Source organism: Thunnus thynnus, chromosome 6 (genome assembly GCF_963924715.1).
Source record: "Thunnus thynnus chromosome 6, fThuThy2.1, whole genome shotgun sequence".
In the NCBI taxonomy this organism is placed as follows: domain Eukaryota; kingdom Metazoa; phylum Chordata; class Actinopteri; order Scombriformes; family Scombridae; genus Thunnus; species Thunnus thynnus.
In genome coordinates, this window is record NC_089522.1 from 21,333,168 (window position 1) to 21,358,485 (window position 25,318).

Here is a 25,318-nt window from a genome sequence, read left to right on the forward strand (position 1 = left end):
AGTACAACTGAAACAGAACTGCGCGGAGGAGAGATGCAGGTGTTCCACGGTCCTAATTAAACGAAAACAACCTCCCGCCCATGTGTGAAGTGTGAACTCACAACCTGCTACACTGAAAATCACATCGAAACCCAGACGAATCGGCTAGTTAAAAGCTGTAAGTATCGTCAATCCAGGTGATTTTGATTGGATTGTTTGATTGAAATTTACTTGCTTCACCTTCAGCTAATTTTGAGGTGAAATGCTCAAACAATTTATGTAAATTTAGCCAACTTTAAGTTAGCAAAGTTAGCCATCGATACTTTTTTTTTTGTTTGTTTTTGGGAACATGGCAGCTAATATTTTTTAAGCTGAATTTTGAACTCAATTTTCCGTAGTCATGTGTAAATTGAAGCAAACGTCAAACTTTGGCTAATGTAAGAAGCTAAATTTATTTCACCTCAGCATTCTAGTCACACCTTTTTCTCTTGACACAAAGCTAATTTAAACAATCAACGATTATAAATTTTACAATCAAATAGAGCTGCAACGATTATTCCATCTACAGAAAATCTGACATTGTATAAACAAAGTGACTTGATTGAGAAAATGGACAGATTAGTCGATAATGAAAATAATCATTAGCAAAACTTCTTATGACTTGTATTTATCTCCTGGTCTGTGTATTTGCACTCAGTAGCTTTGATAAATTTGTTTGTCTCAAACAACTTTTGTTGAAACTGTATTAAAAATGTATTGATTCAACTTCGTGGTCATTTTGGAAACTATAGTCGATGGTGTTGAATTTTATTTAGAGCTGCAAGGATTAGTCGATTGATTAGTTGCCAACTATTAAATTAATCACCAACCATTATGATAATTGATTAATAATTTTGAGTCCTTTTTTTTGTTAAAGGCCAAATTATCTGATTCCAACATGAATATTTTCGATTTTCTTGAGTCTTCTCTGATAGTAAACTGTATATTTGGGTTGTGGACAAAACTGGTCATTCGAGGATTTCATCTTGAGCTTTGGGAGACAGAGATCAACATTTTTCACCATTTTCTGACATTTTATAGATGAAACAACTGATCGTTGTATCGAGAAAATAATCGACAGGTTAATCGATAATGAAAATAATTTAGTCGCAGTCCTAATTTTATTGCATTATGTTTAGAGGTATTCTAGATATTTTATCTGCCCTCATTAATATAAATGGGGTGGACACAATATTAGAAACAAGCTGCAGCCTCATGTGAGCCTGTTGAACACATTTAGGAGATGGACAGATGGAAATAGTGAAGGGTGTTTCTGATGTTAGTGTGGCTGTAAAGTCATATCAACACTTCTTTGTCAACTAAAATTCAATGCGATGATCTTTATAAATATAAAAATGAATGCAGGGTTGTTTCGTAGGTTTGCATTAGATGTAACTTGGTGTATTAGTATCAGTTTTTATACAAGTTTACTGTTTAAAAAAAAAAAGACTTTTGAGCAGCATTGTTGGCTTTTGTCCAGACTAACAGTCCACAACCCAAAGATATTTAGTTTACCATCATAGAGGACTTAAGAAACCAGAAAATATTCATATTTAAGAAGCTGGAATCAGCAAAGTTGGATATTTTTTCTCTTTAAAAAAGACTCAAAACAATTAATTGATTATCAAAATAGCTGTTGATTAATTTTCTGTTCATTCGATTAACTGACTAATCGCTCTAAATCCAACATTCTTAACATTTCTTCCTGTCTCTTGAACCAGCTGTTACCCAAGATGAACAGCAGTGGACCAGCATATCCCCTCGCCTCTTTGTATGTAGGGGATCTGCATCCTGATGTTACGGAGGCCATGCTTTACCAGAAATTTTCTCCTGCTGGGCCCATCATGTCAATCCGTGTGTGCCGTGACATTATCACTCGCAGATCTCTGGGATACGCCTACATAAACTTCCAGCAACCAGCTGATGGTAAATTACCCACTTTTTGGCCAAATCCATCTAAGTTAGAAGTTAAAGGACAGGTTCACAATTTTTCATGTCTGTCTTAAAACAATAATCAGGTGCCCAAATGAACATTGAAATAGTTTTTTTCTTCCCATAATCATTCCTCCTCTTCATACTGACCATAAGAAGATACCTTCATAATGCACTTACACTGTAAGTGATGGAGGCCAAAATCCACAAGCCTCCTTCTGTCCAAAAATGTATTTAAAGGTTTATCTGACGCTGATATTAAGCTTCAGCTGTCCAAATGAATCAAATCAAGTAGATATCTTTCAACGTTAGTCTTTTTAGTGCCAAAGTCCCTCTTTTTGTTACTATACTTCCAGCACAGCTCAACACTGTCAGAGGAAACACAAAGAGATAATTTTATGCTAAAAATAATGTAAATGTGGCAGATATCCCCTTGATATGAGTGACTCAGACTGCTGAAGCCTCATATAAGCTTCAGATAAACTTTTTAAATGCATTTTGGCATAAAATGACTGTGTGGACACACTTTGGCCCCCATCAATTACATTGAAAGCACATTTGAGGGGATCTTTTAATAGCCAGTATGAACAGTAGGAATGTTTACAGTGAGGAAAACCTCTTTCAGTGTTCATATGGACACCTGATTATTGTTTTAAGGCAGACTTGAAAAATTGTGAACCTCTCCTCCTTAAATGCAATTTTTATCACTGAAAAATGGAAAAAAAACAGACATTCTCTTTCAAAGGTCCTTGCTAGTGTGATGAATGTATGAAGTTGATTTTGCTTGGCAGGTGCTATGAAATGTGCTGCAATAAACTGTGCAAGAAAGTGTCATCCGCTATGGATCTACAACAACGATGTAGAAATACAGAAATGAGACTTTCCTTTTGTCAAGAGACATAAGCAACGGCGTGAAATATGTGATGAGAAGAAAGAAACTCTCTGAAGCTGAATTTTCAAATGAATAAATGTCAGATGTTGTCATCATAGTCTGAGGATGAGGCTGCAAATTAATGAGCAGCTTGCATAACAGTGAAAATTGGGAAATGAAACAGAACATGAAGTCAAACTGGAATTCACCTGATATCCTCAAGTAATTCAGAAATGACCCTGGGAGAAATCTGACATATTGTGGGTACTTATGGGTGGAGCTTTTAGTAGCACAACGTGTTATCAGACATGCACTTGCCTGATAAATGAAATATAGTGGAAAGTACGTTCTTAATGGAATTAGAGGCAGAAGTTCAATCCTCTGTGGAGCTTTGACATAGTTTTGCATTATAAGGAGCTGTGGTGCTTTATGACATGTATTGAAAACTTAGTTAAATAGAGATGTATTGTTTTAACTAAAATGGACTCTTGGCAATAAGACATGTATTTTGTTTTAGCGGAGTGCGCCCTCGATACAATGAACTACGATGTTATCAAGGGTCGGCCTATCCGAATAATGTGGTCTCAGCGTGACCCCGGACTTCGGAAGTCTGGTGTGGGTAACATCTTTATCAAGAACATGGATGAGTCTATTGACAACAAGGCCCTGTATGATACCTTCTCAGCCTTTGGGAATATTTTGTCCTGCAAGGTAAGTGGCCTTCATCATCATCATCATCATCATCATCATCCGTCTGACTATATTGCATGGTTGCCAAAGCTCTGTGGTCTTAGACAGCTTTGTTTGTTCACTGATTATTAAGCTGATGTTTGTATACAAGGGTAGAGCTGGACAGTATGTTTTTAATCAGTGTAAATATAAATATTTTATTTAGCAGTTTATCCCAATATGGAAAATTTCTGAAAAATCACATAAAAAATATTCAGGTAAAACCCCTTTTTATACAAGTAAAACAAAAATATTAGCAACTCATTTAACTTTTAATTACAATGTGTTTAGAATATTTAATTATCACTAACTTATTGAAAGGTTAATTGTGGCGTTTTTGACCTCTAGTAGTGCTTAAGTTTTTATGAGTGGGTCCCAGTTTTGTTTGTCTCGTGCACGCACATCGGCAACGCAATGTAGTCACAAACTTTTTTTTTTTTTTTTAAAAAAAAGGATGTTGCCACTGTGACGTCACCCATTAGTTTGTAGACTTCTGTTTTGAAGCCTCAAGTTTGCATTTTGACCGTCGCTATCTTGGATTTTTGGAGCCAGAAGTGACCATACTTGGATGAGAGGGTGGAGCTGACCCTAACGCTAGCTGCTAGCTTGGTTAGCACAGTGCTTTTACAGTTTATGGTTAGCTGTGATAATTCCAATGCTAATTTTTGCTAGCAAAAAACAGGCTTAAAACCATTAAAACAAAATGTACTTACTGGAAAAACTGAACATCCAACTCCTTAGAGGGTGTTTTAACAACCAACCACTGAACAAGACTTTTTAGTTGACTAAAATGTTACAATTTACTGTCATGAACTAAAAATATACTGAAACAGTGACGGCTACGCCTATACTCTGTGAATCTGAGGTTACACCATGGTTACGTTACCTAACCAACGTTGTCGCCGTGGTAGCGACTTGTCAATCACAATGTAGCTACGGCCTAAAGCATATCCTGCTTTGTCTATTTTACTCTAAATGGAACATCATGATGTATTGAAGAAGAGTTGAAACTAGCGACTGAGACCATGAACTCCTTAGGAAACTATTTACTGAGGTAATAAATCAAGTAAGAAGTAGGGTCATTTTCTCATAGACTTCCATACAATCAGACTTGTTTTTGGAGCCAATGGAGTTGCCCCCCTGCTGGCCATTAGAGAAAATGCAGGTTTAAGTCACAACCCACTTGAATACAATCGTACTGATCTACACGGAGCTCAAATGCACCGAGAAACACAGCAGTGCATCAGCAAAGGTAGAGAAGCAGCTCGTAAACAATCAGTTTTGCAAATGTTTAATGAAGAGGGAAACTGATTCAACACGTTTCTTAGATAACAAGGCCACACACAATGAGTTTTGGTGAGTAAGAGTGAATGTAAACAACTTTTTGTTTGTATAAAGGAAAACTCTACAGGGCCCCTTTAACCTGTAATGCAAGGAACATTTTTGCAGCAGAAGTGTGGTGTGATTTAAAGCTTTTGTCTTTGTAGGTTGTTTGCGATGACAAAGGATCCAAAGGCTACGGCTTTGTTCACTTTGAGACTCAGGAGGCTGCAAACCGGGCCATTGACACCATGAATGGGATGCTGCTGAATGACAGGAAAGTGTAAGTAAACTAAATACTCTGATTTGAACAGTTAGGTTTTTCAAACAATGGCCAAACAATGCTTTAAACAATATACAATGTAAGAAAAGTAAGTTGAGGCAAAGAGTAGTGCAGAACATATTTGTATGTTAACTATATTAACTGCTGGTGACTCTGTTGAAGACATCAGACTTTTTGCAGATGACTTTCCCGTGTTTTGTTTTTTGCACAGTCGAGAGAAAGGTAAACAGTTGGCATCTGGCATTGTCAACCCAAAGGCCCATTTCCTGGGGACAAATTGTCAGTACACCCTGTTTAGGTCAGTGAATTGGTAGGATCTACGTCGAGGTTTGTTGTGTTTGTGTGTGTTTTGTAATTTTAGGGCTAAACAGGCAACAGCATTGCGCAAAGCAAGCTCACAAGAGAGCCACCATGTGTTAATACAGTGTAGATTTTTTTCTTTACTTAATTTAATTCGCAATGGAAGGAGAAATAAAGCCTTCTTATTTGTCCTTAAATGCTGTGATCTGGTGTGAACGATATTTATAAATTTACTTTTTTTTTTTTTTTTGTGATCGTTGTGTCTGTAAAAGGTTGTCATTGGTTTGTTTTTGTTTTGATGCTATGTGGTTAAGCCAAAGCCAATTTTCTACACTGTGGATGATAAAGTTTGGAACTTACTTTCTTTTACCACTTTATTTTCCCCTTGGTGACGGGTGTCATTATGTCTCTAGTTTTGTCGGCCACTTTAAATCCCGCAAGGAGCGAGAGGTGGAATTTGGCACCAAAGCCATGAAGTTCACCAATGTCTACATTAAAAACTTTGGTGAAGACTACACTGATGACAAACTCAAAGAAGTCTTCTCTACATTCGGTAATAAAGAATTTTTTTTTTAAATTATTTTGATGAATTGGTAAAGTAGTCCGTTTATATAAATATCACTTTGTATATCAGATAGTTAAAGAGTGGTTTGTGCTCACGTTCTCAGGGAGGACTCTGAGTGTGCGAGTGATGAAGGACGACAAGGGCCGTTCACGTGGATTTGGCTTTGTAAACTACGCAAACCACGAGGATGCTCAAAAGGTAGCGTGTGCCAAGTTTCTGTCTACTCAGACTGGATGTTGCGTTGAGTTATTGTTTTAGGTTAGTTTAATTTCAGTGCATTGTCAAAGAGTGATGTGCAAATAATACAAACTGTGTTCACACACAATCAAGAATTCAAGTTGCATTGAATGATGTTTGACTACCAGGAGGCAGAAAGACAAAACAAACCTGCAGTCCTGATACCAATCTGTTTTTATCTGTTTTAGAGAAGGAGTAGCATTAGGGGCTACAACTAACGATAATTTTAGGTTTGATGACTTTGTCCAGAGCAAGAAACAGACCTGAACGTTATTGAAACCCACAAAGATGAAGCTCTACACTCATATTTGCTTATTTCCACCAACATACACATGAGGAGTTAAGAGGCTAAATTAGTGACTACAGCAGACAACAGGAAGTCTGATTCACTTTGTGTAGTGGTTAAACATTTTGGTAAACCCTGCAAGTTCTAAAATAAAACTAACTGGGTGTGGCTGTTAACAGTTTTTCTGTCTCATTCATGTTGCAATTTGTGCGGAAAAAATGTGCAGAATCAGGAAAAAAGAAACAGTGAAATATTATTTGAAGACAAGTGGACAATAATGACTGTAAACTCTGCAACATTTTAAATCTTAAATGGAACTGATAACAATAATGTGATTGTGTTGATATGAAAAAATTCACTTGATTCAGTTTCAAGTCTTGTTAAAAAAAAATGTTTAACCTACCCAGAGCTGTAGGAACAATGTGACTTTCTCCCGTAAAGGTAGCGTGTTGATGATCTTGAACTCTTGCTCTGTTTCCAGGCAGTTGATGAAATGAATGGAAAAGAGATCAATGGGAAAATCATCTACGTGGGGCGGGCTCAGAAGCGGCTGGAGCGCCAGGGAGAGCTCAAGCGCAAGTTTGACCAGATCAAACAGGACCGCATCCAGCGCTATCAGGTGCTGCTGCATTATATGTATATGAGCATTTTAAAGACTTGTTAATGACTTTTATTGTTATTGATCTGTGTTCACCTCTTTAGAATTTATATGTTGAATGTTTACAGATTATGATGAGATTACAGCGATTACAAGGGTTTGTTCAGTTGATAAGTTTGGTAATTTGAAGCTTTTATGTCGATCACTTTGACTTACCGAACGGTTCAGAAGCATGAAACTCAGCATTTCTTACTCTTACTGATTCCAGGGAGTGAATCTCTACGTGAAGAACTTGGACGACAGCATAGATGACGACAGATTGCGGAAGGAGTTTTCCCCCTACGGCACCATCACGAGTGCTAAGGTATTGTCATGAGTGGAGACGACGTCTTCCTCCCTCAGAAAACACCAGCTCTGGTTTATTTGAACTAGCTACAGTGTACATGAGCAGTAACAAGTTTTCACAGCGGAGTGGGGAAAAAAAATCATCAAAACACGATACAAACTTCTGAAACCCTCCCGCTGCATAATCAGCCTCCCTCCTTTATACGCTCAGCTTGTTCCAAACGATCATATAACAGAAATATATCAAAATATGGACCGAACGTCATCTGTAGAATAAAGTCTGTGCTGCCTTTGTCATTCTGAAGTTCTCCTGCCTTCTTTGCAAGTTGTTATGATTGTTTTTTTTATACTTTGTGAAGACGTGATGGCTACAGAAAGGATAAATACAGAGCTTCCATACATTGTTCAGTCACCATGTTTGACAGCTGATTGAACAATAGCTGTTTGCACACATTCTGCCTGATAATTTCTATGGAAATGGCCAAATTTGAGGTGACTGTGGAGCCCTGGAAACCAAAGAACTTCTGTTGAAACAATTTTTGACCCCTTTTTAAAGGTTATCAATGAGCCTTATAGACATACAGTAGTCTGATATAACTTGGCTCAGGAAACACGACTTAAACTTTGACCCCTGTCGGTTCCTTCGGTGTCAATTATCTCGAACGTTTTCTGAACTGGGGCTTCTTTGTTTCCCGTAGGTCATGACAGATGGCTCCCAGAGCAAAGGCTTTGGCTTTGTCTGTTTCTCTTCGCCCGAGGAAGCAACAAAAGCAGTGACTGAAATGAATGGAAGAATTGTTGCAACAAAGCCGCTGTACGTGGCTCTGGCTCAGCGGAGGGAGGAGCGTAAAGCGATCCTCACCAATAAGTACATGCAGAGACTCGCAACCATGAGGACCGTGTCAAGTCCGATCATTGACTCGTACCAGCAGGCTGCATACTACATGAGCGTACCGCAGGTATGCAGGTGTGAACGCTGACGGAGGAGGAGAATTTTTCTTTTAATTTGTTGATTGTGTTGTCTTACATTGCATATAGAAGACATTTGGTCAGCTGCATTCCAACTTATTGATGGGCGACTCTCAAAAACTAGTCAATGTTATGATGACCTTTTTTTGATATATCTGCCATTAACACATTTCACTGGACTTTTGTCCTTGGCAGGTCTTCATAATATCTGTTTATTATCGACCAATAATTAGAAATCCCTCAAAGAATCGGGGGAAATTTGACCCCATGCAGTTATTTAAGATAAGATAATATTTATCTTTCAGCCTCCCTCTCGCTCCTACTACAACCACAATGCTGTCAGCAACATGAGACCGGTGCCTTGTTGGACGGGACAAGCACCCAGACCACAGGGTGAATGAATAACTTGTTTGTGTACATATAGATGTGTACAGTCAATATGTATTTGCTGTAAATATGCAATATGTGTACAGCTTGTTTCCCATGTTTTTTGTTTTTTTTTTTAGGCCCGTACTCATCCCAGTTTGGAGGTTCTGTTCCTCGACGCGGGTCGACTCCCATCGCTACAGTCAGACAGGCCTCCACCCAGGCGCCGCGTGTTGTAAGTTCATCACAAAAGACAAGTGAGTACCTGAATCTGCACTGACAGCCTTCTAAAATGTGCCATTGATATGAGTAGTTGTATCAGACACGTCTAATGTCTTGATTCAGGTAATATCGGGACTCAGACTGTAGGAGGGCGCACTGACATGCCTGGTGTGACCAGAAGCGGTCAGTACAAGTACTCATCTGCAGTGAGGAACCCGCAGCAGGTCATCACTGTACCTGCACCCATGACAAGACTACAGGTGCTGCTGTTTGTACTGTATTCTCTCTAATTCTGAAAAAAAGGAAACATCTGTCGAACCCAAACAGCCATGTAGTCAAACTCAGTCTGGAGTTTTCTTGTAAACTAAAGTTATGTTTACATTCAGACGCCTTCTGTGTATCCTTGAGGTCTGATAAACATGTTGATATCCTTCCTCCATCATCAGTGTGTTTACATGAACTTAATTAACCCGGTTACAGTCGGTGTTTCTCCAGAAAGCTGATATCTTAACTGTCATGTAAACGAGGTAATCGGGGTAGAGGATTAGAGAAACCAGATTTCTACCAGAAAATGCCAGTTTCTATGTCATGTACACACATAACTGGGTTTCTAACTGGCTTTTTACAAGTACGCATGCGCATAACAAAAGACTGCAGACAGGGAGCGATGTGTCATTGTAAAACTGAAACTAAAACAAAGTAGTCTGTAGAAGTTTTAAACAAGTCCGTTTCCACTGCTGAACGTCTGTTAAGTTCAGACACTTTCGTGCTTTGAGGAAGAACTCTGCTCCGTCTCCCAGACTACCTCGTCAAGCTGTTTCAACACAGACACCAAAAAAAGGGAAGTGTCTTCTATCACTAATACAGTTTAAGTCTATAAGCCATGTGTCCAAAATAAGGTTGATGGTAGACGAGAAGTCTGGTTTCTGATCTGCTGCATGTATTCAAAGTTTTACAGTAACCGAGTTATTACAGTGCATGTAAACTCGTTACCCGATTAGCCATATAACCTGGTTTCTCTGAATAAACTGGTTATTTAAGTGCATGTAAACACATGGTGTAAAACATTTACAAAGCTGATTTTATGAATATTCCAAATCCTGCATTGTACATCCATGTTTGCCAGCTTGCAGTCTTCTTTGGGTGTCACTGCTGCCAACTGTTGGATTAGTTGAACAGTGTGACACTGGTGGCAGGAATGTGTAGTGTGTCGCCTGTATGCTTGCAAGTGTGCATCGACCTGCATGTGTCCTGGAGACCTACTTGTAAAAACATTGCTCCATAGCACTACTGAGTACTTTTTTTTTTTTTTTTTTAAAGCATTAAAAGATTAAAGCTGATTAACCATTGATAAGGTCACAAAAAATATGACTTTTCAGCACAATAAGGACTTAAAGTGCAGTTCAAATGTTTGAGATGAGTTTGGCCTTGTGGCTGAATGTTAGCTTGAAAATGAAAGAATTTCATCATGTTGGCAAAAAACTGACAAAACGTGGCTCAAATTCAAAAGAAACAGATTTGACCTTTAATCGTCTCTACTTACAAATGTTTTGACACACAGAATCAAATGGGTCTAATCAATAACTTTTCTTATTTCTTGTGTCGATTTTACAGTAAAATTTCACTTGGTATCTCAGGGTGAAAATGTATTTTAAGAGAAACTCTTCAGCTCATTATTATATTACAGAACATTTGCGTTGTACTTGATGTTGTCAGGTTATTCCTGCACCTGTGATGGAGCCACCAGTGCACGTTCAAGGCCACGAGCCACTCACCGCCTCGATGCTGGCCGCAGCTCCACTCATGGATCAGAAACAGCTTCTCGGTGTGGCATCGCTCACCTCTTCCCCCCCTCCTCCACTGTTCATTAATGTAGATCGAAACAACTTGGCTGTTTTAGGTTGTTGATCTTCTTTCTCCGCTGTGATACACAGGTGAGCGATTGTACCCGCTGATCCACGCCGTTCACCCAAACCTGGCTGGAAAAATCACAGGAATGCTGTTAGAGATCGACAACTCTGAGCTGCTGCACATGCTGGAGTCGCCCGAGTCCCTGCACTCTAAGGCATGTAGTTAAGTTCACTTTTCTAAAGGCTTTTTTGTTGTCTTACCGCAGCAGGGCCGCCGCTAAGCAAAGTGAAGTAAACCTTTTTATAGTTTTTTTTTCAATAAGTGGTAAACATTTTGTACATATCAGGTCTGTTATTTATTGATTATGCAGTTCATAAAAGTAAGCTGTTTTGTAAAAATCTAACTGTGAAATGATTTACATGTTAAACATTAATTTAACCCTGCTGATATTTACATTATTCTTACTACTACTACTTTCACAATTGTAATTTTATCCAAGCAATGATCATCACTTAGTGAGGTTAAAGGAAAATAACTTCCTTTGGGGTGCAGCTCCACAACAAACGTTGGCCTCAAACTTACTGCAGCTGAAGTTTGGTGAAAGTTCATTCTTGACCTTTTTAATAATAATTTTTACAAAAAAACTGGGTTGGGGTGTTCTTTTGTGTGTATATGTCAAACCACAAAGTCCACTTACTAGCTTTTTCCATAGCTTTCAACTGCATCTCATAGTCTTCATGAGCACATGCAAAGTAACACTTTAAGTCTCCATATTTAATATTTATAATCAGTGTATAAACAGTTAATAAATGGTTAATAACACACTATAATGTAGTTTTCGCAGATATGAGACGTGTTAATCAATGAATAGAAGTTTTTGTCAACAATTATAACTTCTCCAATGTTGACATATTTTACATTATTACAAATTTGTTTTGTTTTATTGTCATTCATGATCTGTTCATACAGCAGCTTCCACTTATAGATGTTCACATTTTATTCTATTAGTAATAGAATAACTAAAAAACATTAATAAACACTTATAACTGCTTACAACTAAGTTACTGTTATAACCAATTTACTTCATGTGTGTATAAATTCACAACAAGGGAACTGTTAACAGAGAGGGATGTGCAGTGGAAAGCTCTGGAGAAAACCTGCAAGTGGACTTCAAGCTATAAATCCTTGAAAGTTTGTGCATTTGAGAAAAAAATCTTAATTAATAGACATGGGTCATTGAAAGTGCATGAACTCATATATTTATGCAAGAAATGAATATTGTTTAGCTGTGTTAGAGAAGGAAAGAGACCACATAGTCTGTGAGCTTCTGTAAAGCCTGCTAGTTCTCATTATGATGATTCTGTGTCTTAATACTAGTTAACCTTGATTCATGTCTCAAACTATGCCTTGTTTGGTCCTTGAATTTGAGGGAATTGGGCCTGAAAAGTCCTTGAATTTTTTGCAGTTTACCAGATTTGCCTGACTTAATTTGGGGGGAAAGACATGAATCTGCCAAGAAATTTGTTTTTACTGTTTTAAAACTTTGCTCTTTTATTTTTACATTAACGATCCGATTGTCTTCTGTCCCTCTCCCGTGGACAGGTGGACGAGGCGATCGCTGTCCTGCAGGCCCACCAGGCGAAGGAATGCTCTCCCAAAAAGTGAAGAGCCCTTCCAGGTCAGCAACAGCTTCTCTTCCTCTGTTGAGACGTTCTTTCAGCAGTGGAGGGATCTTTACAGTCTGTTGCTGTATATGTAGTGTGTGTGCGCGCAGTATTCAAGGGTTACAGTCAGTGTTTTTTGGTCGTTGAGACCGACCTCACATCATTCAGCACCAACAGGGCTGTGGTGGTTTTCTAATTAACGTCCTGTTGTGGAAAACCTAACACACACGTGCTACTAAGTCCCTCATACCAAATGTCTTGAAAACATCTAAATATTAGAAAAATTAATTCAATTTGACAGCATTGATGAGCGGAACATCAACAAGAGAAATCGATTCTTCCCGACAATCATAATTTGCCATTTCAGAAAAAAAAATCCTGCACAGCTGTTTCATGGAAAGTGTGCTGTGTTGCCACAAAACATTTAACCATGTCATGTTTTTTCCAGATGTCAACGACTTTCTGGAGGAGGAAAAAAAAAATATAAAAAGAGTAAAATTTGGAAAAAGAGAGAAAAAAAAAAAGTAAAGAGAAAATGTTCTATGTAGATTAAATTGACAATTAAGAAATATGTGAAGTTAAAGCTATTTTGTTGTTGTAATACCTTTTGTTAGAAGATAAAGTTTACAATACATGCATCAAACCTGTCTTGTGTCATTTGTTTAACACAAACAGTAAATGCAAAAAGTACAGCAGCCACAAGCAGCACTTGCAGGATAACGGTACGTTGAATTTCCCATAATTATCCAAGATTGTGTCACGCCTGCTGCTTTAAAGACCACCTGACTGAGAGCGAATCCATGTCTGAAATCACTCCCTATTTTGTTAGCTGGTGATTTATTTTTACTTTCCACCATATAGTCCCCTGAAACATCTTGCTTTCCACATGTTTCCTGTCTGCCTCTTCAGGGATCAATATCTAATAAAAGCATAAATGTCAAATCTTGAAAACAATTGGAACAAATGAGGGATTGTGGCATTAACACTTATTTTTAATACTAAATTCAACAATATGATCCCCACCTTTTGATAGATATGAAAGTTTGTAACATATCTGTGCAGTGATGATGCAAAATGATCCATTAGTGTCCAACAATCTCAATTTACTACATAATAAATTAAGTGTTTTATTATGTAGGGAATATGGAACGACACAGTGCAGTAAACATGTCTCAGTGTGTGTGTGTGTGTGTTCTTTTTGTGCTAACCTGTTGCATGCTGAAACATGGACATCATAAAGTCAGCAGTCTGACTCACACACGTCATTCACACTGCAGTATCTCATGTTTCCTAATACAAACTGCTGGTTACGTCACTGCAAGCTGAAGCATAAAAACCACAGAGTACTGCACTGAGGAAGGGTGTTATATTTCTTATGAATTCAAACTAAATTTGTAGTCTTTCATAGTCTCATTCCTAGATGTGTTACTGAATTGTAAGATTATGTGGTGGATGAGATGTCTGGTAAAAGTAAACCGATGTTAATACAATACATATATTATTTTTTACCTGTTTGTATTGTCCATAAGCTCTCTGTATAACATGGCTATAACCGGTTAAAATTAAGTTGGCTGTGTCAATTATGAACCTAATTAAACCTCATCAGACCTGTGTAAGTATTATGTTCATGATACTGATGGAAAACTACACATATGTGGTTTCCATTATTCAAACTCATGCCTGTGAATGTGATAAATGCCAAACAACCCATATGTGGACGTCAACCATGATCTCTATTCAAGTGCTTGTGTAAAATGGTGCAGGTCAGCAGCTCATGTAGTGGGAATGTGACTTGTATCTTGTTAGATGTTTCCATTTATATAGATATGGACAATTCGTACATTAAATGTAAAAAGTGTTAAATTAGAAACTAAGGACGTTGAAAACCACAATTCTTCAGCTCCCCATCAGCCGCTCCATTTAACTTCTCACAATCTATGATATTAACACTTTCCACGTATTATGTATTTTTATATATGATACAATTCAAAGAGGGAAATATTCCAGATCACTCCAAGTCATATTTTAAAACTAACTCTCAGATTCACTCTTACTCAACCAGACAATCATTTAATCTTCGTCTTTCTTCGTTGTTCTCATTGGGTTAAAATTTCTTTGTCCTTACAAGTCTCCCTCCACTCAAAAATGTGTTTTTCTTCCTGCTCCTACAGTTGAATGTTTGCATATCATTCTGCTTTCACATTCATCTGCTGAAATTGGAAAGTTTCTTTGTGCTCATTTAAAGTCCAATTTTCAGGGATGAGCCTCCAAGCATGATTTGTGACTTAACAAATAGTTTGGAAGCCAGTCCTGGTCCAATATTCAACTTGGACAGGTGTGCCTCCAGTGCACGAACACTTGAGAATTGACTTAACAGGGAACTAGGAGACATCTTGTGTCCAGCGGGAAAATTAAATGAAATATATTTGCACATTCATGAAGTCTGGAATTTTTAATGTGGTAGAAGGAGTAGATGCCGTTTTAATGACTTTAACAAGATAATTGTTTGTGGAAAAAACTAACATAAAACTATTTTATGTACATCTTAAAACATGTATGGATGGGATCTTTAAAGTTCTTTAGAGTATATTTTAAAAAGGGCTTCAATTTTGGTTTTATAATCCTATTTTTTTGAATAGTCTGCCTTTGTTCTTGTATATTATGTAGGTAGGTCATCAATAAGCCTAATAGGCTATTTTCCCTCTCCCTGCACAATGTTTTTTTTTACTTTATTTTGATTTATTTGCACAGGTTAAAATAAAAAAATAAAAAAAACTCCCCTCAAACTTAACCACGTCACTATTCACAAAGTTGAAACACTGAATAGGTGCAAAGTCCAAAGTATCCTGAGTCACACCCAGCCACTGCTGTGGTTTTATTCAGCTGATAGCAGCCTCATAATGTTGGGCAGCGAGTTCTGAGTGAGAAGAGTCGCAGCTCAAACTTAATCTCAGACAAACCAAAAGAGATTTGTTTTGTCTTCTTCTGATTATCTGCGGTGAAGTTTTAGCTTGTTTAGTCACATTCATATCCAGTTATTGAAGGTTACTAAGAAACTCCATGGCAACAAGTAAGAGCAGGGCCTCCATTTAAATCCAGTGGAGTTACAAATATGAATGCATGTGTGTGAACTAATTACATTATAATAAAAAATGTATATATTTATTAGCATGGTCCACTTATTCATTTAATAGGCTTGGTGGTTGAATGTTACTGTATATTATAGAGTAAATTTTACATGTATTCATCTGACAGACAAAACAATTAAGTGTAATATTTGAATATAAGGACAGATTCAAATAAATGAGTATGATAAGTAAAGACTGTCCTTCTAAAGAACGAACCTCCAACCGGGACATTTATCTTCCTCTTCCTGATATGAGCTTAGATCGAATGTGAAACAGTGTGTTCCACTGATCTTTAACTTTTTATTTCTTGTAAACATTAACGTTTCAAACAAGTTAAGTATGTTCACACTGATTCACTAAGCCCAGAGGCCGACTGTTTTTTTGTACCCATTTTCCATCAAAATTAAGAGGCTTCTCCACTCTGCTGAAGAAATTAAACCATCAACAGAGAAACGTGGCGTCCAACGTTGTAAATCAAAGGCATTTTCTGAAATTAAACACAGGACTGACAAACCACTTCCAAAAAAGTGACAGAATGACAAAATGAATTGTCAAATTTGCCAAAGTTTATTGGGAGCCTTCATACAAAAAATGAAATTATGGCTGTAAAAAGTTACAAAGGATTATTGTTGACATTGATATACTTTTGGCATTAAGGCCTATTAACCCAACACATTTTTGTAACTCTCTGCAAACCTAAAAGTGTTGTTTTAAACAAGCAGATAAGACGGGAATATTTAAAAACATACAGACCAATAGATACCTGCAGATTACTTCAGTGGTAGTTTTACAACACAAACCCACAAAAAATCTGAAAGCCAACTCAAAAACTGCCTAATTTTCAATGGTGAACACGTGAACTTGAGGCAACTTTTATTACACACAGCCAACTAATTTCAATGCATCTGTTTCAATGACATTTTCATGAATGCAAACAAATGTATGTACACTGACTTTCATAAGCTTGTCTCAGACTATCGACGTGCCGGCATTAGAAGTTGCTTTGCCGTCACTGAATCAGGGAAGAGGTTGTGGTAGGTCGGTAAGGGAACGTAGGCGGCTGTTATCATTTTGCCTGGAAGTGAAACAAGAAGAAATATTAAAGTTAAAACCTGGAACATTTTCTCCACATTATATTTTAACTTATGAGGATTCAAAACTAAAAAACGGCATTAATTCATACCTGCAAACCAGCGGCCATGAAGAGCGTTTACAGTTGCCATCGCTGCTGGTATTGAGGGGCACTTCACATACACGTTACCCTGTGTGAACAACAAAGAAGAGTGAAGATTAAGACATTTATCGACAGTTTTCCCTCTGAACAATTTCTACCAAACGATTTTCACAGTGAGGTTAAACGGGACAGACATTCTGGCCACTGCTGTCAATCTTCAACTTACTTGAGCAGAGTTCTTATCGACATAAATGTGAACGATTCCGCCATGTTTGTTGCACTCCTCGATGACATCATCTTGGATCTCGATGGCCCAGCTGGGATCGTTTTCCCTGAAAAAAACAAACAAACATGTTCAGTAATGTGAAATTCAGTGGCGTCAAAAGCTTTAAGATTGTTCTTGAAAAAAACTGGAGGTTTGGATCATTAATGAATGTTAATGATTTATATCCTTACGATTGTGGGTTGAACAGGTTGGACAGCTGAAGGCAGTGTGTGGCCAGCGGCTGTGATGGGAGGTTCAAGGCTTGGCTTGGAGCTGGGGTTGGAACAGCTGAAGGTGGAAAAAAAATTTACGAGGGTGTCAGTAAATTTTCTAAAAATGAAACAACATCAACAACCCCTCCCCCATGGTTTCCATCGTCCAGACTCACCTGTTGTGGCGGCTATGTTTCCGAAGGGTATGGACCCAGTCATCTGTAGAGCCTGCTGAGCTGCAGGAGGAATCTTCAGACCAGTTCCTGCAGAGAGAAAATGAAAAATGGTTTAATAAAAGCTAAATATAAGGCATTTAACTAATAGTCTGACAGTTTGAGAAGTAGGTTTGTTTGCATCAAATCCACTGCTGGAAAGGAATAATGGATATTCTGTGTTATGTACATGTTGAGTCTTGTTTACTACACAAAGATAATCATGGTTAGGCATCAAATGAAACTTCTCCAATTAGTCACCCTGACCGCAGACAAGTGCGCCATTGTACTGTTCATAAAAAAAGAAACAGAAAAAAGAAACAGGTTGTAACAAACCTTCTGCTAGACGAGCCATGAGCTGTAGACGCCCTGTGGTGCCGAGGTCGATGCCAGTCCTCTCTAATTCGTCATTGTCCAGGAACGAGCTGGCTGTCGATGAATCTGAGCGCTCTGTAACATGCCCCACCTTCATCGGACGCCCGGCCAGCTCAAAGCCGTTTAGTTGCTCCAAGGCCTTTTTTGCACACTCTGCATCTGAAAACTAAAAAAAAAAAGAAGCGGTTAGAGTCAAATACAGGTATCAGCTCACAATATATTCCTCCATGTGTTTATTAATTACCGATATGAAGCCATATCCTTTGGACCGTCCAGTTTCACTGTCCATCATCAGCTGTATTCCTTCAATCTATGGAAACAAAACACACCGAGAGAGAGGAATGTAATGAATGCATCTGCACAAGCAATTAAAACAATTCTCACTTGGTACTGAGACTTGTTCCTGACCTTTCCAAAAGGCTCAAAGATCCCTCGAAGCATTTCTTCAGTAATGTTGAAGTGCAGAGAGCCCACATACAGCCGCATCGGACCTGAGCTGCCCTTCTGTAGATTATTGGCAGCAGCTGCAGCTCTATTTTTCTCTGCCTGTAATTGGATGTAGATAGTGTTACATAATTACATTAATTCAGTGTACAATGTAGAGAAACCTGACGTACTCTGCGGTAAACTAGCTTTCATTTGTAAAAATCTCTTAAATATGTGTGTATTGGCTAACAAGGTATTTCATATTGTATTTAAATAGGCTCATCACTACTTTTTCAGCGTGGCTTTGTTCAATTACAAACATTTCATCACATAATAAGTGTCACATCCAGTTGTAGTCTAAATTACCATGATCAACACCCACCTGAGAGGCCTGGACGATGATGGGCACGCCTAAAAGCCGCTGGCCAGTCAGTCCGATTGCCAGCGGTACTGAGGAAGCCTCCACAAACTCAATGTATGCAATGCCCTTTGATCTCCTGGAGTTTCTGTCAGAGATCATTCTCACATCTCTTACCTACAGAGAGAAACAAGTGACAACCTTCAAGGATCGTTTCTACATTTGTTGAATTACACGACAACTGATTGCAAATTGAACTGACTTTTCCAACAGCTGAGAAGAAATCCTCCAGGTCTCGAGCTCTAATTCTAGCAGCGAGCTGCATGCAGAAAACTGTGCGGGCATCCCTCTCCTCTGGTGTTAGATTGTCAATTGGTTGCCTGAAAAAGAGAAAAATTAAATTTAAATGCATCTGGAAACATTGAAACAAGCCATTTAAAGTTACTACAAGGAACTTTCATTTTGTGTTGAGTTTGGTGGCCCCTGTGGACAAAAGCAGTAGTGTTTCCCAGAATAAAGACTGCATTTCCCATGAGCATCACTGCCTCGTTTTGTAAAGATCTGGCTAGTGTGTGCATTTCTTTAGGAAGCGATTGAAAGAAAGACTATTTTTCTGTTTTAAAGTTACTACAAGGAACTTTTAAAACTTTTGGTTATGAAACAGTCTCATGATGCCTCTATATGACCTACATAAGCAAACGAGACCATCAGTGAGACGATTGGCTGTTTCTATTTAGTTATTCTAAATGCCTGCAACCAGGTCAGATTTCCCATGAAATCAGGTTAAATGATTTACGGCACGCAGACCAGAGGAGCCATGTTTACATTACATGTAGCATTGTAACATGAGAGAATACAAAGACATTACTAGGACAAGGGGAGGATATTCTCTTCGTTTGAGAACGTTAAAAGCAAAGTTAAAACTTGTTGTCATTTTAAAAAAAGACAAGAAAAAGAGCGAGAGCAAGATGAGAGCACAAGCAAGAGAGACAGCAGCGGTGGTCGAGCGAGCTAAAGAGTGAATGAAGAGAGCGAGCGGTGGTGTGGAACAAAGGAGTGAATCTGAGAAATAAAATCTTATTTTCTGAGTGTTTCACAGCAGTTATGATCAGTATTAAACTGAGACTGTTTCATAACCAAATAAAAACTCCCTGTAGTTTCTTTAATACGTAATTGGTTATTAATACATATGACTGTGAATCAGACACACTCCCTGATTTTGTTATAGTGCCCAACAGCACCCTCATTTCCAGCTTATTTGTATGTGTATATGTCTGATCCAACCAGGGCTTAATGTTTGGTTCCTGTTTATTTACTGATGATAAAGATGAATGATTAAAGATCTGTAAAGTGAGTTGGGAGGAAATCTTTGGATTTGGGGGTGCTGTAACAAAAATCAGGCAACGTAACCTTCGACCCCAAAAAAATAGTAACATTCATATTATATATAAAGAATATTCATCTCACCTGATGGGACTCTTCTCTTTTTTGAAGGGGCTGCGACTTTTGGAACGTTTCCGGCTAAAATATAAAGAATAATAATTAACTTTTAAATATTTTTTTTAGACAGAGTCAAAAACATTGAGATGCACACGCACAGTGTGAGAAGATGAACAGGGTTCTGTTTCAGCCTGTTACATGCGCTACTGTGAAAGTACCAACATGTACAAAGATTTTTTTTAAGCCATATTGATTTAATTCAGAAGTTTGAGTAGAATTTGGGTCCAAACCAAAGTTGTGTATGGATAGAATCGAATCACTGACTCTTGTATCAGGTTTCCGATACACATCGGATAATCTTTACACCACTATAAACTACTGTTTTCAATGTTTTCTGAACGCTTTTGTTTCTCTGTCCAGGTTAAGTGCAGAAAGCTAAGAAGGCAATATTATTCTATCCTGTTTAAAAATACAACCAACAAACCAGACAGGCTCACTAGTGATTAATACTTATACACCATCAAGTTTAAAGGGTTACATACACAGGGCTCCTGCGTGCTCTGTACCGCCCAGAACGTTCTTTGCTTCGGGAGCGGCTGCGATGACGCTCTTTGCTGCGGCTTCGTTTTCTTTCTCTGCTCCTGCTCCTCTTCTTGCTCTTCTTTTTGTCTTTGCTTCTGCTTCTTTTCTTCCTAGAGCCTGGGCTCCGGCTCCTGCTTCGGCTCCTCCTTTTCCTGAAACACGTTACGACACGGCTATTCTCGTGCAAACTGAACAATTTTCAATCCGATTAAAACAAATTACTTTTGGCAGTTTAGAAACAACATGTTGCATGTAAAACTTACTTCTTGTGTTGGTCGTCATGTCCGTTTGCATGAGAGGACTTGATCTCATCCTAAGCAAGGTTGATAGAAGAACATCATGAGGACGTAGATGAAACATTTCAAGTCGTCATGGTAAAGAGGATGGGGTGGGACAAGAGAAAATGCAGAATATATTCAATTAATAATAATACTTCAAACTTCCTACTGTCATGCCTGGACAGTGTCCTTCCACCACCCCAATAGCTTCCCATCCCACTCCTGTCTTTTACAAGACTGCTCAGTACTTAATGCAACAAAGCAAAGTTAAGGGAGAGTGTCCAACATATTAGCTGAGTTCAGGAAGCTTTGACAATAGCCAGGTCATCTCCACCATTCCCCTTCTAATAGGTCGTACCAATGCCACTATTTGTGCCTAATCATGTGACCACGCATGGCCCACGGCCACTAAAAGAGATCCTGTGTGGTTGGTGTCAGTCCAGTGATCTTCACCCATTTTCGTTCTTGGACTGTAAGAGCTCGATGCCACCTCTGTCACACATCTTGCCCTGAAGCAAACAGGGATTCACACTTCTTAGTAATATTGACGCCCAAGAAAATAAATTAATAAAAAAAAAAAAATTAAAAAAATGAAATAAATCCATTAATTCAGCCACGTGTTACACTACCATTATCTTAAGTTTGCAAAATGAAGTCATATTTTTAACCTTTTGACTTAAAGAAGAAAAGATTAACTGAAAAGTAACTCACTTTAAAATACAATGATGCTAGATAGAAGTATTTATTTTACAGTCATTCTAGTAATATATCAATATCTGTGGTGTTGTGTAGCATGCAAAATCAAGATGCTGATTCACATTACAGTTGACTAATGCAAAGAGGCAGTATTCATATTTACGAGCAAGAGAATATTGTTCGCCAGTATTTTACCATAAAATCTTGACAAAGCACTATGACGCTGTGCAATGAATTTCTACATTTTCAAGCATACTGTTACACAACTACAACTGTAATTAGAACAGTTATAGTTTCATACGCATATAATTCAGTATCTATTAATTTGGGGGGAGGGGATTACACATAAACACAGAACTCTATCCATTAAGATTCTTGCTTAATTAAAAATCAAATCACTTTATGTGATTGATTCATTCTTGTAAAAACCACAGAGTTCAAGACATTTTCTCTCATTTCAGACCAGGGGTTTAATTCTGATTATAAATGTCTATACATTCAGAAACAGTGACAGTATGCAGGTTGTAAATCTGAATACTGCCTCCTTTGCTGGACAGGTAAAGATGGGCTTATCAACCAATTGGCATTCACCTTGTTGCAACCGAATAGGGATTGGATGTTCTAGGTTGAATCTCTTTTAGTCCTAAGGTGAACCACAGTACATCAGTATATGCGCAATAACTACCTTCCTTTTTTTCACAGTTCACAGTGGAATCAAAGATGAATTCATGGGAGTAGAGGTGAGATATCATTAGGGAAGTCTATAAAGAGAGATAGATGCGGATTTATTTATAATTCTGTATTGCGTTTTAAATACTCAATCACACCACACAACATTCAAGTAAACTTTGTCACAGTAGCAAATATAAAAAAGGACTCAAGAGTAAATCATAACAGTGAAACAAGCTTCATTTCTATAACTTTCAACCCACCTTTCGGTATGGAGCCTCCAGCATGGCCTCAACGTCAAAATCATCAGCCATGATGAACCTATGAAGAGAAACAATGACTTTGTTAACATGCAAACGAGAGACTGGATTACTGCGAGTTATCACCTACCCGCAAAGAATCTGATGTTTTGATTAGATTAAAGGATAGGTTCACAATTTTTCAAGCCTGCCTTAAAACAATAATCAGGTTTTTCTTGCTGTAATCGTTCCTCCTGTTCATGCTGGCTATTACAACATACACTTCAAATGCGCTTTCAATGTAAGTGAGGGGGGCCAAAATCCACAGCGTTTAGTACAAAAATGCATTTAAAAGTTTATAAGAAGCTTCAACTGTCATATCAAGTTAGTCATATCAAGTGTATATCTACCACATTCAAAATCCCTCTTTGTGTTTCCCTGTTGAGCTGCAGTGGAAGAATAGTAACCAAAAGTGGGACTCTGGCACTAAAGAGACTGTAACATTGAAAGATATCTACTCGATTTGACTCATTTGGACGGCTGAAGCTTCACATTAGCTTCAGATAAACTGTTACACACACAAAAGGAGGCTTGTGAATTAACCTCCCTCACTTAAATGTAAGTGGATTATGAGGAGATCTCCTAATAGTATGAACAGGAGGAATAATTATGGTAATTTCAGTGTTCAGTTGGGCACCTGACTGTTGTCTTAAGACAGACTTAAAAAACTGTGAGCTCATGTTTTATCCCCTTATTTACACGCAGCTGGTCTGATATCAACCTTGCCTCTGTGATACTTCCGATGTCTTCAGGGTGTTTGTTGTGCAACTGTACATTAGTTTTAGAAGAAGCAGCCAAACAATCGCATTACACAAACAGAAATATCTGGTAACAGCTTTCACGTAACCTAATAAACGATCCCAACGTTTTAGCTTACATGTTGTGTTTGCATTTGGTGCCGAAAACAAACAAACAAACAAACAAACAAACAATGACTGACTGGATAAATTGGTAGTGGGTTAAACGCTGTGAATGAACATCTAGGTTTGCTAAAAAAATATACATAAATAAGTGAGATAGCAACGATTAAGATTTTCCTTCAGATAACATCATAAATAGACACATATGACCCCGAAAGCGGTAACATTCAAGTTAAGATAAAAGTCATCTAAATTATACCAACATCGATGGTACACGTTCAGCAGAACATGGTATATTGAATGCTAGATGTAGCATAAAGGATAAACATGCGTTGAAGCTAACGCTAACTAGCCACATCAGGAAGCTACATCGCCGTCGTCTCAACGCGAGCTACCGTTAGCTTAATTTCACGGCCCATATTCATAATTAACCGCTAGATTTCTCTAAATTGATAATATCAACATCATCAGTCATGTAGCATGGCGTAGTAAGAATTGATTTGAGACATCTTTACCCCCCAAAATATTTACAGTAGTCCAAGTACGTTAGAAAAATAAGCGCTCAGGTTAACAGTCAATATGGCTAACAGCGTTTCGGCGGCAGCTGGAGTAGCAAACATTGACGTTACCGTTTGAAAAATGCTGAAAATGATGTGCCAAAGTCTAAATATCACGGAAATGTGCTGCTGAAGAGACTCGTCTCGACGCCTCCCTCTTGGCAGATCATACAAAGCGACGATGAAATCACACTTTTCGACAGTTATATAACCTTTTTTATAAAACTGTCGACGGCAGGCGGGTCGTGGCCTGGTTCCTCTTCGTCCTCCTTCTGCTTCCTCTTCTTCTTCTTTAGTATTTATTGGAGGTCGGTAAACCAGCTCAGAGGCGCATTACCGCCACCAACTGGACTGGAGTATGCAACAAGAGATAATGCAGGAAATTAAAAAAAACCCCAAACAAATCTAGATTCTTTTAGCTAAATCGGTTCATTTTAAATACTTATTAATGCCGCAGTATATTTTGCCTGCTGTTTTCCCCAAAGACATGTGAAAAGTCATGGTGTTTTGCCTTTTTTAGTGACTTAAGAAGGTGATTATTTCCCACAATGAAGCAGTACAGGTTTGAGTGTTTCTAGTTGGCTACAGTGAGTGCATTTACCAGTTGGGTGCTTGCATATTTTATATAACGTATGATTGAGACATGTGTGATCTATTCTCAGACGAGTGATGACATTTTCTTCCCTTCGTTCCCAGCCCACCATCCTCCCAGCACCAACATGTCTTATATACTGTAGATGTCTTCCAGTCTCATTATCATCACCAGTACTCCTGCCATACTTGTGCATTGTGCACGTCCTAATGAATGTCTTAGTTTCAGCTTTGCTTGATGGAACTTGTAGGTCTATATGCTTAATTCTGAGTATGTTTGGCCAGAATATCCACCTGCTCATTTCCCTCCACACCAACATGAGCAGGAACCCAAATGGAAAGTTTCTCTGACCTCACCTTCAATCTGAGTTTAAGGTATGTACATTTGAGCATGATTTGTCACATCACAACCTTATTTATACAACACAATTCATGCAGAAAATGTAACACAAATTGATTAACACAAAAACAGGCAATCATAACATTTACAATAAAACAATGATAAATACAAACGATAAAAGGATAAAATTAAAATTCATCATTAAAATATGTTTGGAAAGGATCTTTAAGGTACACAACCACTCAGTTCTTTTAGATTGAGGCTGAAAATTCAAATTTATCTTGCACTGTAATATTTTAT

General features: G+C 38.1%; 2 protein-coding genes across 5 annotated transcripts; one reads left to right on the top strand and one right to left on the bottom strand.

Annotated features, from left to right (window-relative positions):
- The first annotated feature begins 11 nt into the window (after nt 1–11).
- Nucleotides 12–13,080, top strand: pabpc1l (poly(A) binding protein, cytoplasmic 1-like). 3 transcript variants are annotated; one of them, XM_067592559.1, is made up of 17 exons: nt 12–157; nt 1,740–1,944; nt 3,339–3,532; nt 5,038–5,153; nt 5,365–5,451; nt 5,867–6,006; nt 6,122–6,216; nt 7,023–7,160; nt 7,408–7,503; nt 8,183–8,443; nt 8,759–8,846; nt 8,960–9,076; nt 9,165–9,301; nt 10,758–10,866; nt 10,976–11,106; nt 12,495–12,570; nt 13,005–13,080. In XM_067592559.1, exons 2-16 carry the CDS (start codon nt 1,752–1,754, stop codon nt 12,555–12,557), a joined length of 1,965 nt encoding a protein of 654 aa, XP_067448660.1. In that variant the 5' UTR covers nt 12–157; nt 1,740–1,751; the 3' UTR covers nt 12,558–12,570; nt 13,005–13,080. The 3 variants fall into 3 exon arrangements, with proteins under 3 accessions (XP_067448660.1, XP_067448659.1, XP_067448661.1); XM_067592558.1 differs by having other exon boundaries at nt 12,495–13,080; XM_067592560.1 differs by lacking the exon at nt 5,365–5,451 and having other exon boundaries at nt 12,495–13,080.
- Nucleotides 13,081–16,228: 3,148 nt separating this feature from the next.
- On the bottom strand, nt 16,229–24,391 carry LOC137184669 (RNA-binding protein 39-like). 2 transcript variants are annotated; one of them, XM_067592554.1, is made up of 15 exons: nt 24,300–24,391; nt 22,635–22,692; nt 20,992–21,041; nt 20,689–20,880; nt 20,174–20,227; nt 18,969–19,086; nt 18,731–18,883; nt 18,331–18,468; nt 18,167–18,232; nt 17,884–18,088; nt 17,512–17,598; nt 17,315–17,411; nt 17,085–17,190; nt 16,868–16,946; nt 16,229–16,759 (listed from the first exon to the last, which is right to left on the bottom strand). In XM_067592554.1, the coding sequence occupies exons 2-15, from the start codon at nt 22,683–22,685 to the stop codon at nt 16,659–16,661; spliced, it is 1,497 nt and encodes a 498-aa protein (XP_067448655.1). In that variant the 5' UTR covers nt 22,686–22,692; nt 24,300–24,391; the 3' UTR covers nt 16,229–16,658. The 2 variants fall into 2 exon arrangements, with proteins under 2 accessions (XP_067448655.1, XP_067448654.1); XM_067592553.1 differs by having other exon boundaries at nt 24,160–24,372.
- Between the last annotated feature and the right edge of the window lie 927 nt (nt 24,392–25,318).

Coding starts and splice junctions, on each gene's coding strand:
- pabpc1l (XM_067592558.1), top strand. CDS start 1,752: ATGAACAGCAGTGGACCAGCATATCCCCTCGCCTCTTTGTATGTAGGG. Junction 3,533..5,037: donor GGAATATTTTGTCCTGCAAG/GTAAGTGGCCTT, acceptor TTGTCTTTGTAG/GTTGTTTGCGATGACAAAGG. Junction 6,007..6,121: donor AGAAGTCTTCTCTACATTCG/GTAATAAAGAAT, acceptor TCACGTTCTCAG/GGAGGACTCTGAGTGTGCGA.
- LOC137184669 (XM_067592554.1), bottom strand. CDS start 22,685: ATGGCTGATGATTTTGACGTTGAGGCCATGCTGGAGGCTCCATACCGA. Junction 17,599..17,883: donor CATGGCTCGTCTAGCAGAAG/GTTTGTTACAAC, acceptor TTCTCTCTGCAG/GAACTGGTCTGAAGATTCCT. Junction 16,760..16,867: donor TCATGGCCGCTGGTTTGCAG/GTATGAATTAAT, acceptor TTTCACTTCCAG/GCAAAATGATAACAGCCGCC.